The sequence below is a fragment of the Cyprinus carpio genome, chromosome A22 (genome assembly GCF_018340385.1).
Source record: "Cyprinus carpio isolate SPL01 chromosome A22, ASM1834038v1, whole genome shotgun sequence".
Classification (NCBI taxonomy): domain Eukaryota; kingdom Metazoa; phylum Chordata; class Actinopteri; order Cypriniformes; family Cyprinidae; genus Cyprinus; species Cyprinus carpio.
This window is the reverse complement of record NC_056593.1, coordinates 4,561,753-4,576,161: the sequence shown is the minus strand read 5'-3', so window position 1 is coordinate 4,576,161 and position 14,409 is coordinate 4,561,753. Positions and strand designations below refer to the sequence as shown.

At 35.6% G+C, this 14,409-nt stretch overlaps 2 protein-coding genes across 6 annotated transcripts; both read right to left on the bottom strand.

The window, feature by feature from the left end:
* Positions 1-360: 360 nt before the first annotated feature.
* Positions 361-3,480, bottom strand: LOC109056126 (gastrula zinc finger protein XlCGF8.2DB-like). 2 transcript variants are annotated; one of them, XM_042712339.1, is made up of 2 exons: positions 3,245-3,480; positions 361-2,219 (listed from the first exon to the last, which is right to left on the bottom strand). In XM_042712339.1, exons 1-2 carry the CDS (start codon positions 3,381-3,383, stop codon positions 1,039-1,041), a joined length of 1,320 nt encoding a protein of 439 aa, XP_042568273.1. In that variant the 5' UTR covers positions 3,384-3,480; the 3' UTR covers positions 361-1,038. The 2 variants fall into 2 exon arrangements, with proteins under 2 accessions (XP_042568273.1, XP_042568274.1); XM_042712340.1 differs by having other exon boundaries at positions 3,226-3,368.
* Positions 3,481-5,904: 2,424 nt separating this feature from the next.
* Positions 5,905-10,684, bottom strand: LOC109063291 (gastrula zinc finger protein XlCGF57.1-like). Of its 4 annotated transcripts, XM_042712333.1 has the most exons (4): positions 10,573-10,619; positions 10,393-10,463; positions 10,013-10,175; positions 5,905-8,160 (listed from the first exon to the last, which is right to left on the bottom strand). In XM_042712333.1, exons 3-4 carry the CDS (start codon positions 10,065-10,067, stop codon positions 6,683-6,685), a joined length of 1,533 nt encoding a protein of 510 aa, XP_042568267.1. In that variant the 5' UTR covers positions 10,068-10,175; positions 10,393-10,463; positions 10,573-10,619; the 3' UTR covers positions 5,905-6,682. The 4 variants fall into 4 exon arrangements, with proteins under 4 accessions (XP_042568267.1, XP_042568268.1, XP_042568269.1 ...); XM_042712334.1 differs by lacking the exon at positions 10,393-10,463 and having other exon boundaries at positions 10,573-10,684; XM_042712335.1 differs by lacking the exon at positions 10,573-10,619 and having other exon boundaries at positions 10,393-10,566.
* Positions 10,685-14,409: the final 3,725 nt, after the last annotated feature.

Below are 14,409 nucleotides of genomic sequence, written 5' to 3'. Positions count from 1 at the left end.
GTCCTGAGTGGAGTGCCCTCTACTGAAGTTCATGGGCACTCCAACTAATGATCGTGACACAGGGTTAGTACCTAGTTATTACATAGTAACTGTAATTACTAAAATAAGTACATAGTATGTACATGAGGAACAGGACTGTAAAATAAAGTGCTACCCAAATCTTTCTTGGCCCCCAAAATATTTTGTTGTATAAATATTTGAACATACAATATACCAAAAGATTTGTATAAATATTTGAACATACAATATACCAAAAGAAAGAGAGCCTTTGTTTTTAAACAACAACACAATTATTCAACTTCATGCCTTCTTTTTTATATTTAAAAGAAAGAGGCTGTGCTGAAAATGGCAGTGGACAGAAAACTGTCAATGGTTGGGAAATCGTTAAATAGCCCTACATGAACCTTACGTAAAAATACAACAGGTGTTTGATATATAGCTATCCAACACTTATCACACATATATGTCTTCTCTCCAGTGTGGATCCTCATGTGTCCAGTAAGGTTTCTTTTCTGTGTGAAACTCCTCCCACATTCTCTCCACTATGAACTCTCATGAGAATTTTAAGACTTTGTTCAGGAAACTTTTTTCACACGGAGAACAAGTGAACTTTTTTGCCTCTCGGCTGTTTTTCTCTGTGCAAGAAATTGTTTTCAGTCACCAGTTTTGGCATGATGTTTCTGCTCCGCTTCACTGAGATCATCACTCTCCTCCTTCTCTTCCATCAGGTCCAATCTTTGTCTGTACACTTTTAGCTGGGTACTTAACGCGTCCACTTCCAGCTGTTTTCTCATATTGTCTCCTGATCCTATCTTGTTAAGACAAGTGTTGCTATACCAAAGCAACAACAATGGAAAAGCACTGCTTCACATTATTTTCCTCCAACATTAAAAACCTTGAAACGAAGACATTCTCTAATCTCTTACAAACCATACAGTCGTAAGATTAAACAACAAGTAACATAAAATATAAAAGCATGAAGAATGACAAATGAATAATAATACTAAAATTATATCCAGTCCCACACATCATCGCACCTCAGAGAACAGGACCAGAACTCAAACTGCAAGTTTTAATTTCAGACATGCATTTTTTTTTATGACCGCTTAGAGAAGATAAATGAGTGAAACTCTTCCCACATGAGTGGCAGTGATACGGCTTCTCTCCAGTGTGGATCCTCTCATGTATTCTCAGATATCCTGACCGTTTGAATCTCTTGTCACAGTGTGAACACTTATACGGTGTTTCTCGAGTGTGAACTGACTGATGCACTTTCAGTGAATCATATGTAAAAAAAGACTTCCCACACTCAGAGCAAGCATGATCCTTCACACCGCTGTGTCTTTTCTGGTGTATTTTTAATGCGCTCGTCTGTCTAAAACTCTTTCCACACAAAGAACATACATAAGGCTTCTGCTTTGTATGAACTTTCAGGTGGTTCTTCAGAAAATCTGCCCTAAAAAACTTTTTACCGCATTGGTCACAATTATACAGTCTTTCTCTAGAATGACTGAGCAGATGTTTTTTAAAACCACCTGATTTCCTGAAACTCTTCCCACACTGATCACACGTGTGCAGATTCTCTCCAGTGTGGATTTTCATGTGATCATTAAGGGCTCCTTTTCGTGCGTAACTCTTCCCACACTGCGCACAAGTGTGTGGTTTCTCTCCAGTGTGGATTGTCATGTGTTCGTTAAAGTTTTTTTTATGCGTGAAACTCTTCCCACACTGATCACATGCATACGGCTTTTCTCCAGTGTGGATTTTCATGTGATCATTGAGTAAATATTTTCCTGCATAGCTCTTCCCGCACTGAACACAAACGTGTGGTTTCTCTCCAGTGTGGATTCTGATGTGAACCTTAAGGTTTTGTTTTAGTGAAAAACTCTTCCCACAATGATCACATGCATACGGCTTCTCTCCGGTGTGGATTTTCATGTGATCATTAAGGTTTCCTTTTCGTGTGAAACTCTTGTCACACTGATCACATGTGTATGGTTTCTCTCCGGTGTGAACTCTTATATGAAGTTTAAGACCTTGTTTGTGTAGGAAACATCTTCCGCACTGAGGGCAGGTGAAATATATTTGTGCACTTCTTGTCAGCAAAAAAGGACTTTCAGTTTGTGAGGAAGGAAAAGATTTTTCTCCAGTTTGGACTTGACGATGGTTCTCCTCCGATTCACTCATGTCTTCCCTCTCCAAATTATCTTCCATGAGGTCTGAAATGAAAGTAAAAAGATGTGTAACTTTTGTCACTCTAGAGGTTAATCAACAAAATAAATTCCATCCTTCAATTTTTCAAAAGACTTGTACTCAGTATGTTTGTTCACAGGGGAGTAATTTGCAGTAAAAGAAGTATCAAAGAGAAAAATTTCAAATTGATGGACATAAACGTGAGCATAAATGTAGCAGCAGACAACTGCAATGTGATATAATAATTCATTTAGAATTTAGGGCTGTGCGATTAATGGAAATTGATCTCCGATTTCACTTTTTGACTTATGACGATTATAAAAAAGCGATAATCAAGAGGGAAAAATATTATTGTGTTGGTTCCGTTTCTCATTTTGACTTTTGTTTTTAATCGTGCTCATGTTCCTTTCCTCTCCTTTAAAAATGTGCACTTTAGTCCCTCCCTAAAAGCCCAAATGTAACCTCCAAAATAGCCAAATCCGTCAACATAAAATGATTGTTGTAAAATGAACTTTATTGTGGGGTGTGCTTGTTATAAAGAGTTATTAAAAGCATTTTAAGCTAAGAATTCTCTTTTTTCCAAGGCACTTTCTGTGCATGTGCTCCATTAGTATTGGTCATGTAAGTACAGCACAGTTGGTTTACATCTAAAATGAAAATCGGGATAAAATCAGATGTGTATTGAAGACTATTTGATAGAGTGGAAATGCTCTGGCTCTAAATATGCAGAGGATGTGCAACTGAAGACAATATAACTATTAGTCTGATCACACTATCCATGTGCATTCACAAACAATGCAATTTCCCAAATAACACCATCAAAGGGGCAATACAGCTGGTTAACATTTCTGCAGATGACAGACCTATTACAAGATAAACTCTAAAACTATTTATCATTAATTGCGTCGCACATCTTGATTAATCGAACACACGTGAATCGTTACATGTCCGTGCATTTCATTACAAACGTACAAAGTTAAATAATACACTTCAAACATGGTTGGAAACATATAGAAATCGAAGAAAACTTACTGTATGGTCATGCACTTACATTTTGAACACCAACGAGCATCCGAATTCCAGGAACGGTGGGAAGAAACAGCAGGCAGCAACACACAATAACAATAATAACTCCAACTGGATGCACCGGAAACTGCACTCTTCAAAGTATCAAAATAAAAGCCCCTCATAAAACGTCTACCCTTCCCTAGGAGCCTTTTATACACTATTATTGAAATTACACTGGAATCTATTTTTTTAAATCATCGCGATCAGTCGCGATTATGGTTTGTTTATCAATAAATCAATTATATTTCCATGCAATTTTCCATGTATGATCTTCCAAATATAAATTTTAAAAGTTATAAACACAAGTCACATGTAGTGAGAACTACTACATTTTTATACAAATTGCAGTGTTGGCTGCATTCATCAATGCTGTAACCGAAGTTATTGTAAGAAAATAATTTCTAAATAATTCAGATTAGCTTCCATAATTCAAGAGAAATTTAATTTATTTCAGTATATTAGAATTTGCCCAATTTATGATAAAATGTGCAATCCTGTTTACAACCCAAGTTTAATACATTTTGTGTATTGATAGAAAACAGTTAAATGGACAAAGTTTAGTAACACAGTTGCAAAAAAAAAAAAAAAAAAAATTCTGAACCAGTATAAAATGAATGTAAATAAAACAGCTCTGGTAATAAATATCAGTATGATTTTTTTTTCTTAAATCGCTAATATTTTTAAAACAAACAATAAAATATTTTAATTCAGGCTCCAGTATGTACCCAGTTCATGACTGGGTTCCATATATTATTTGCTGCTTCAACTATTTAACAGCTCATATTACTTTTATAATGACTAAATCTGATTAAAATATTATGACCTTAATGTTCCCAAAGTTGTCTTTAATAAAGATTCAGGAATAAACACAAACTTCTTTGTTCTTCAGCATCTTCGTGCTCCATTCAGCAGGCTTCTGGATCACTCATGTTCTTTCATGAACTCTATTTTCTTCACTTGTAGGCTGATGGGAATATTCCAGCATTTACTGGTGATCTGCTGTGGGAGGAGCTTCACTCCAGGTGAATTGATGTGGGAGGAGCTTCACTCCAGGTGATCTGCTGTGGGTGGAGCTTCACTCCAGGTGATCTGTTGTGGGAGGAGCTTCACTCCAGGCGATCTGCTGTGGGTGGAGCTTCACTCCAGGCGATCTTCTGTGGGAGGAGCTTCACTCCAGGCGAATTGATGTGGGAGGAGCTTCACTCCAGGTGATCTGCTGTGGGTGGAGCTTCACTCCAAGCAATCTGCTGTGGGAGGAGCTTCACTCCAGGCAAGTTGATGTGGGAGGAGCTTCACTCCAGGTGATCTGCTGTGGGTGGAGCTTCACTCAAGGCGATCTGCTGTGGGAGGAGCTTCACTCCAGGCGAATTGATGTGGGAGGAGCTTCACTCCAAGTGATCTGCTGTGGGTGGAGCTTCACTCCAGGTGATCTGCTGTGGGAGGAGCTCCACTCCAGGTGATCTGCTGTGGGAGGAGCTCCACTCCAGGCGATCTGCTGTGGGAGGAGCTTCACTCCAGGTGAATTGATGTGGGAAGAGATTAACTGAAGGTGAATTGCTGTGTGCTAGGACAGGATCTGACAAAATCAAAAATAAATCCATTATTGAATTGATGTTTTCATTAATTCCCACAATTTCAGCATTTGTGTTTGTTTATCCATCTAAGATGTAAATTACAGATTTTTTTTGTGTTTTACCACAAATTCACATTCTATGTATTTATATTTTGTTTGTTAGTCAAATATAAACATTTTAATCAATTTTTAACCTTTCCTTTATGTGCTGTATGAACAAATAGACAAAGAGATATACAAACATACAAATAAATACAAATATATATATAAATATGAAAGTATTCATAAAAAATTATAATTAATTCAGAAATAAATGTAATAACTTGTAAGCAATATATATAACTCCAATTGAGTTCAACATCATATAGCTGTGTTTTTGATCGCTAGTGTTTAGATTTTCAATCATGAAATGTTTTTGGTCATAAAACAGTTAATTTAATGTTTTAGCATATAAAATATGATGTCATAATAAGTTGTGTTATTGTTACGTCACAGAGCTACCCAGTAGTGATTGGAAGATCATTTTACTGACTTCATCTTTGAATCTCAATAAGCAAAATGAACTACTCATATTTAAGTCATTTCATAATTTGAGCAATATTCAATCCTTTTTCGATTTAGGAAATCATTATAATGCAGCCAAAGGTAAATAATCTTGAAAGATTAGCTCACCTTCTAACCATTTTACCTTCTGTAAAATCTGTTTTACATACACTAAACCATAAAAATGCTCACCACATTATCAAAATTTTGTCTGACAGGAAGTTTGCTACCCAAGTTTTATATATTTATTGCAGATAAGCAAATGCTCTAAAAGCATCTTCCCGATCATCAAATAGTCTAGAATTCTCATAATGTACAGTACATTCTACAAAAAATACACAGCGCTTTGAAGTGCAAACAAAGCCGAGTTCAACATAAAGTTCAACATTCCTACAAAACCAAAAATACTATCAGGAGTAACACGTGGAAGACAGAACTGTCCTTTCGTGGGGAAAACAACATGTACGTCAGAACATTCAAGTGGAAACATTGCTGCATACACTAAACCATAAAAATGAGAGAAGATGAAAACAGTGAGTGAGTCTTTTTATTTTTGAGAGCAAAAAATTAGTTTGGTTTGATTAGATTACAAAACTTTGTCCAGCTTAGCATTGTTTTGGTTATTTTAACACTATAATGCATTATAAGAGAGGAAATGTTTTTTCCATTTCAGTTCTAAGCAAAGCAGTGTTAGATCAGATGGTTCTAGAAATCAGAAATATCACACATATTAGATCTGATCCCGAATCCCTGTCAGAAGATATCTGATATTGTTTTGTCTGGTGTCCAAAACCAGTAAAATCTGTCAACTGAAACCCAAAACTCTGTTAACAGTCTTCTAACCTGAAAGTTTGACTGAGAAAGGCAAGAGCAGAAGACAAAGTTATGATATTACAAAGACCACAGTTTATTGAATAATCTTAGTTGCGTTTGTTTCAATGCTCAGACTTCATCTGAATGCAAGTGTCTAAAAGCTCAGACTTCGTCTGGCCAGTACAAATCCAACAAGTGCTATTATACCAAAGCAAAAACAATGGAAAAAGCCAGCTTAAAAACCTTGAAACGATGACATTCTCTAATCTCTTAAAAACCATACAGTCATAAGATTAAACAACAATAGCAAGCATCGCAAGAGCAAAGAAATAAGTAAAAGAATAAGTGATATAAAATATAAAAGCATGAAGAATGACAAATGAATAATAATAAAATAATAAATTATTAATCTGTAAAATAAGCACCAATCAGTTGATTAATTGATCCAACAACCTTTGATGAATCAATTATCAACAACTGTTTGATGCAGTCTTATAGATCAGAACTCGAACTACTACTTGTAATTTCAGACATGCATTTTTTTTTATGACGGTTTAGAGAAGATAAATGAGTGAAACTCATCCCACATGAGTGGCAGTGATACGGCTTCTCTCCAGTGTGGATCCTCTCATGTATTCTCAGATATCCTGACCGTTTGAATCTCTTGTCACAGTGTGAACACTTATACGGTGTTTCTCGAGTGTGAACTGACTGATGGACTTTCAGTGCACCATCTGTAAAAAAAGACTTCCCACACTCAGAGCAAGCATGATCCTTCACACCGCTGTGTCTTTTCTGATGTATTTTTAATGCACTCGTCTGTCTAAAACTCTTTCCACACAAAGAACATACATAAGGCTTCTCCTTTGTATGAACTTTCAGGTGGTCCTTCAAGAAATCTGCCCTAAAAAAACTTTTACCGCATTGGTCACAATTATGCAGTCTTTCTCTAGAATGAGTAAGCAGATGTACTTTAAAAACACCTGATTTTCTGAAACTCTTCCCACACTGATCACATATGTGCAGATTCTCTCCAGTGTGGATTTTCATGTGATCATTAAGGGCTCCTTTTCGTGCGTAACTCTTCCCACACTGCGCACAAGTGTGTGGTTTCTCTCCAGTGTGGATTGTCATGTGGTCGTTAAGGTTTGTTTTATGTGCAAAACTCTTCCCACACTGATCACACGCATACGGCTTTTCTCCGGTGTGGATTTTCATGTGTTCATTAAGGTTTCCTTTATGTGTGAATCTCTTCTCACACTGATCACATGCGAATGGCCTCTCTCCAGTGTGGATTTTCATATGTTCGTTAAGGTTTCCTTTTTGTGAAAAACTCTTCCCACATTGATCACAATTGAGTGGCTTCTCTGCAGTGTGGATTTTCACTTGATCGTTAAAAGGTACTTGTGTGAAACTCTTCAAACACTGATATGTGTACAGCTTCTCTCCAGTGTGGAGTTTCATGTGTACGTTAAGGTTTCCTTTTTGTGCAAAATTCTTCCCGCAGTGATCACATTTGTGCGGCTTCTCTCCAGTGTGGATCCTCTTATGCGCGTCAAGGTTTCCTTTAAATGGGAAACTCGTCCCACATTGATCACACGTGTATGGCTTCTCCAGAGTGTGGATTTTCTTATGTTCATCAAGGTTTCGTTTTTGTGGGAAACTCTTCCCACACTGATCACATGTGTGTGGCTTCTCTGCAGTGTGAATTTTCATGTGTTCAATCAGGTTTCTTTTTATTGTGAAAATCTTCTCACACTGATCACATGCGTACGGCTTCCCTCCATTATGCAATTTTATGTGAAGGTCTAGATTTTGCTTGGACGAGAAACACTTTCCACACTGAGGGCAAATGAAACATATATTGTCGTTTTTCAATGAGGGACTCCAGGATGTTCCTTCAGTTTTGACCTGATGTATCTCCCCTTCTTCAATCAGTTCTTCAGTCTCCTTGTTCTCTTCTATCAGGTCTAAAATAAAAGTTTCAAAAGTATGATTTTCAGTAAATCACTAAAAAATTAATTAATAAATTAAAAAAATCGAAATAGAAATATGAAGATTCTGATGCATTCATTTGAATTGGGTAAAAATGTATCATCCAATTATTTTATTATTTTATCATCCAATTATTATATTTAAACATTGCAGACACAATTTGAATGTTTTTTTTAATAAGAACTACTAACTATATATTTCATTAACTATATTTTATAAGTCAGGGATGTAAAATTGTTTGATGCAGCCTTATGCAGCATCGCACCTCAAAGTACAGGATCAGAACTCGAACTATGTGTTGTAATGTCAGACGCCACTGCATTTTTTTATGACCAATTAGAGAATTAAAATGAGTGAAATTCTTCCCACATGAATGGCAGTGATACTGCTTCTCTCCAGTGTAGATCCTCTCATGTATTTTCAAGGGCTGGACCAGAATATTTGATTATTTGAATATTTATTCAGTGAGTTGGCATTCAATTTTCAATTTTGTGATTCAAATATTCTTTTTTTTTTTTTTTTTAACACCTGGCATCCCCCACAAAACGGTTCTCATTCGCCCTTGAATATGAATCGATCAAGAGTGAACGTCATGAACTTCATGATTCATTTCATTTGGAAGAGAAGACAAAAATGCTCAAGACCTTAGCTGTGTGGGAGCACTTTAAATTGAGTGAGGACAAAGGCAGTGTGCCAAATATGTGATTTGAAACTGGCCTACCACAACAACACATCAAGTTTGAAAAATCACCTGAGTTCTGTAAGTAGTAGGGCTATTTTATATTGTTGGAGTAAAAAAAAAAAAAAAAAAAAACGAGATGATTTTTTAAGAATTGTCTGTGTTTTGTTTTTAGTATGATAAAAATGAGTACTTGATTTGCTTGGAAAATACTACTACGAACTACTATATATTTCATTAGCTATATTCATACAATATATAATACTATATCGTCCAAAATGTTAGTAATATGGTTGCAAAAATTGTGAAACAGATACAAATAAATATAAAATAAAACTGCTCAGATAATATTTGGTAAGAAAATTGAGTTCTAGGCTCCATTGTGAAACAGATACAAATAAATATAAAATAAAACTGCTCAGATAATATTTGGTAAGGAAATTGAGTTCTTTTTTGTCTAAAATGAACCAAAAACAATCAATGAATCACTGATCTAGTACATTATAAAAAGACTGTTCAAAAGAGTCAAATGGTAAGCTTATAATAATGTTTTAGCATTTGAATGGTCGGGTTGGATGTCATGGGAAATGTCAGTTTCATCACAGCAGGCGGAGCAGTTCTGTTCACGATGCGCGAAATATAGGAAGAAAAATACTTAATTAATGACTGCTCAGATAATATTTGGTAAGAAAATTGAGTTCTAGGCTCCAATTTTATATGGATGTGTTTCACTGTTCACTGTTTTCAGTTTGTTTTTTTTTTTCTTTTTTGTTTGGTTGTATTTAGTGTGTATTAATGTTATCTGTAGATTTCAATCTCTGTACAATCTAATGGTCATACCATTCGAATGTCATCGAAAGAAATTGCTCTTTTAACCTCAAAAGCAAATTAATATTTCTAAGAACTAGTTCTCTTTGAAATGCAAATCTTTTTCAAGTACAGTAATCCCACGTATTCAGACGTGACGTAATGACGCAAACCACTCACATTATAAAACATTACTACAAGCTTACTGTTGTGAGATAGTTTTGAACACTGATTGGTTATGTACTTCCTCAAAAATTGATTTTGGATCATTTTTAAACAAAAAAAAGTTTTGCAGGTTTGAGTATTATAACCTTATCATAGAATTAAGAACAAACACCAACCTATTTGTTGTTCAATATCTTCCTGTTTTATTCCGCAGGGCTCTGGATCATTCATGTTTATTTTCTTTCACACACTTTATCTTCTTCACTTTTAGACTAATGGGAACATTCCAGCATTTATTGGTGAACTGTGGGTGAATTGCTGTGTGATAGGGGCTAAAAACTGCCAAAATAAAAAATAAATCAGTTATCAAATCAATGCTTTCATTGAAGAAATCAAGATTGACTCCCATTAATTCCCCTCTTAGATCATGCTTTGACATTTGACCAAGTAGCATTCAGTAACAATACCATTATTGCTCCAAATAATCGAAATAATCATAAACACATACAAAAACACAAAATGACAGGTCTTGATGTATTTAACATTAGTTCCTCACATCGTTGTCTGCTAGGCTAAACGTTTATTTCAGTCAGCAGACGCCTGAAAGACGCACAAATAGCGCTGTACCTGATGAAAACAATACAGAATGACTGCATAAAAAGTTGCTTTAACAAACTTTGTTTTATACTTGTATAAATATATGAAGTACCAAGAACTGATGGTCTTATTGTCTTACCTCAAGAGACCCAACGCTGACTGATGACGCTAGGGGTGACGTCTTCTTCTTGTTTCACGGCGGATCGTATATCAGTGAATTATCGCCACCTATCGCCGAATGGAACATTGACTACGTGTGTGTCACGTGGATGTTGTTTATATCGTGGTTTATATGGAAGAGACTTTTTATTGCTCAACAAATTATTGTTCATATTTAATTTCAGTCACGTTCACGTAGAGAGAAATATTGCACTATTCAATTATTCCTTGTAGCAGTTAAAAAAGAAAAAGAAAAATTGTGGTTTTATACTAGGTTATATAAACTACGTGAAATAATGACTGTGATAATTCTGCAAAGAACCAGCTATCAAAGAACAGATGCATTGCAAAATATTATGAAAAATATATTGTTCAACTTTTTTACTGAACTTTCTTTCAACAGATCATAAAGTAGATCATATAGTAAATCTACTAAATCCCATGTCACTATATATATATATATATATATATATATATATATATATATATATACAGTGGGGGAAATATTTATTTGATCCCCTACTGATTTTGTAAGTTTGCCCAGTTACAAAGAAGTGAAGGGTCTGTAATTTTAACGTATAGAGACAGGATACCAACCAAAAAAAATCCAGAACAAACACATTATATAAAGGTTAAAAATTGTGAGTGAAATAAGTATTTGATCCCCAAGCAAAACAAGACTTAGTACTTGGTGCAGAAACCCTTGCTGGGAAGCACAGTGGTAAGACGTTTCTTGTAGTTGGTCACCAGGTTTGCACACATCTCAAGAGGGATTTTGGTCCACTCCTCTTTACAGATCCTCTTTACAGACTGTTAAAAAATTAGTTGGTATATAGGTTATTTTGTGTGAATTTGTTTTTGTTAATTTTTGATAATTAGATGAATTTGATAAATTTGTGTGTTCAGCAGATGCTGGGAGCCGAACTGAGACCAATCAAAATAGCCCAAAAGGTTAGATACAGGTAAATTGTATTTTCACAACAGACTCAATTTAAAGTCTGAAACCATATAGTGCATTTGAAATATTTTTATGTAACAGTGGAATCCAGTGGGGACACACCAGACACCAGCCATGATGAACTGGACAATGAAGATTTGATTCCCAATTCATCCTCCTTAAGAGCACCACAGGAATGTATCTGTTTGTCTAATCTGTGCTGCAGATAGTTACACATCAGGATTTATAAAACAACATTTTCACTGTTGCACAAAAATTAGTGACTAGTGGTGAAGTAAACTAAACAGATTTATAGAGAGAGAGATAGAGAGCCGATCCTCCCTGTATACAAAATATGCAAGCTGCGTAGGGCCCCCCGAAACACCAGGGGGCCCCTTTGCTCTAAAAGATGATTTAAATTTAGTTTCGTTTTTAAATTTGGCCAGCGGTTATGAAAACATGAATAATCATTTCTGTGTATGAGGTGCGCTGTCGGCCTTTCTACGTAAAAATCAGTTAAATCAAGTAATGTGAATGTCATACAGTCTTGCTCCAGTTGAAAGCGTCCCGAGGCGCAGAAGAGACACTGAGACACAGAGTGAAACACGGACAAATGCATTTTATTCATTTGTTCATAACCACTCATACCCCACATGGCTTTTTATAAAGGCTGTTTTTGTCTTTTTTTCCCTCTCTGCCTTTAACTTGCCATTCTGCATGTTAAAATTAAATAATGCAGATTTCTGCGTACAGTTGAAAAAGAACAAAATTAATTTATCTCCATTGTCTCGAATTCAGAGATTAAAGAATTCCTTTGCTCTCCTACATAATGTGTATGTAACAAGGAGTCAGAGGTGTTCGGATCCATGGTCAGACAGGCAGAAATCAGGAATGGCGTCAGGTATATTAGGGGCAACCAGAATCGAAAACAGAACCAAGCAGAGATCGGGGCAGGCAGCAGAGAATCAGAGTCGAAACACACAATCCAAGATCAGACACAGGAAAAAAACAAACACAAGGGAAAACGCTCCAAAAAGCTAGACAGGCTAAACAAGACTTCGCAGTGAGTGAGAGTGATTGCTGCTTTTATGTGTGTGTAAATGAGGTGCAGGTGTGGCAAGGAAATTGGCTGATGAATGAGGTCAAAGAAAGGTGATTGTGATGCAGTGACTCATGGGGAATGTAGTTCGGGTGTGTGGTGCAACAGGTGCTAGGCAAGTGAAATCTGGTGATTGATGGGTGGAATGGTCCTGAGTGGAGTGCCCTCTACTGAATTTCATGGGCACTCCAACTAATGATCTTGACAGTGTAAATGTTGATATTATGGATCTCTGTAAGCCATGTCCAGGTATGTCAGTGAAGATATTCATGACTTTGTTGTTTTTCATAGTAGAAGTTGAACATAACTTTTATTGTGAAATGTTCAGCTCTGAGTAAAAGTTGCAAGCCCTACGTCATTCTATCTTTTAGCACTGATTCCAGTTGTTCTAGCATCTGGAATATTATTCTACTGGATTTATAGGAAACTAACACAAGGGCATAAGAATAATCTAATGCTTATAGTGATTAATTTACAGAAACAATGGAATTTATAGATACAATATTCACAGTTTGATGTGACTTTTTTATAATGGATAAACTTTTAATGTGTAGTTGTTGTGGTAATATAGTTTTTCAGTACGTTATGGTTTTTCTGTTTTCTTGGAGGAAGCTGTTGTAGATCACACAGTGAATCCAAGTGCTGTAACATGAATTGGGAATCCAGAAGTCCTTTAGTTTGAAAATTGTTTTAACATACTTTGATTTATTTCTTTTAAATTGGGGACATGCAACAACCACGAGACACTTCTGGATCATCTAGTTCGTCTACTTGAAAAGTTGATACAGTACAACAGGATCATAATAATGACTTCCTGCAACCCAAGCTAATATAGGCCTACCTTGTCTGAACTTGTATTTTCTTCTTTCTGTTGAAATACTGTTCAGAAACTAGATCAACCATCTGGCTTCAGTCTGTTTGTACACAGGTTTAATATACAATTTCGCTTATTTCTCAAGGTTGCTTATGGCTTGAAGTCTAAGGTTCAGTGTCATCAGTATTTCAGCACCTTTTTGTTTATATTTCAGAACTATTTTTGTCAGTCTGTTTGTACACAGTGTTTATATTTGTGATATTTTTTTATTTTTTTAAATTAAAGAAGTTTTTACATCATCTATAAGCTGAATAAATAATTTAAATTAAAGTAATTTTGACCCATACAATGTATTTTTGGCTTTTGCTACAAATATACCCATGCTACTTATGACAGCTTTTGTGGTACAGGATCATCTATGTTAGGTGTCACATGCTCAAATATTCCAGTTGGTGGCAGCAATGTTTAATTTAAAAGCCCTGTCTATTTTCAATTTCAGCCACAATAAAGACATTTTCTAAAACTATACATTTTAAAATGTTTTGGATACTAAATGCAATTTACAGAAGTCCATCTAACGAACCTGCATTGATAATATGGGATGGAACAGACATGCTACTTTTCTGATAGCCTACTTTAATATTCACACCCAAAACAGGATCAAGCATTAGCTACAAGGTAGTAAACAGGATTATGTGGCCCATTATGATTACACAATATCAAACTCAAAATAGTGTATGTTGGACAACTAGGCACAAGGTTGCAAGTAACTGATTTGGTACAACAGCACGCTAGTGAATGTGACAACAGGTTGAATTCATTTAAAACCAAAGTAGTGCATCTGCTACATTTTTGACAACATCTCAGCATATAGTTTGCTTGTTCTTTTCTCTGCCAATGATACTAATTAATTAGCATCAAGTGTTTCTTCTATCTCCTGTAACAAATCAGACACATATTATAATGA

Coding starts and splice junctions, on each gene's coding strand:
- LOC109056126 (XM_042712339.1), bottom strand. CDS start 3,383: ATGAGGGGCTTTTATTTTGATACTTTGAAGAGTGCAGTTTCCGGTGCA. Junction 2,220..3,244: donor TGCTCGTTGGTGTTCAAAAT/GTAAGTGCATGA, acceptor CTTTCATTTCAG/ACCTCATGGAAGATAATTTG.
- LOC109063291 (XM_042712334.1), bottom strand. CDS start 10,067: ATGAATGATCCAGAGCCCTGCGGAATAAAACAGGAAGATATTGAACAA. Junction 8,161..10,012: donor AGATATTGAACAACAAATAG/GTTGGTGTTTGT, acceptor CTTTTATTTTAG/ACCTGATAGAAGAGAACAAG.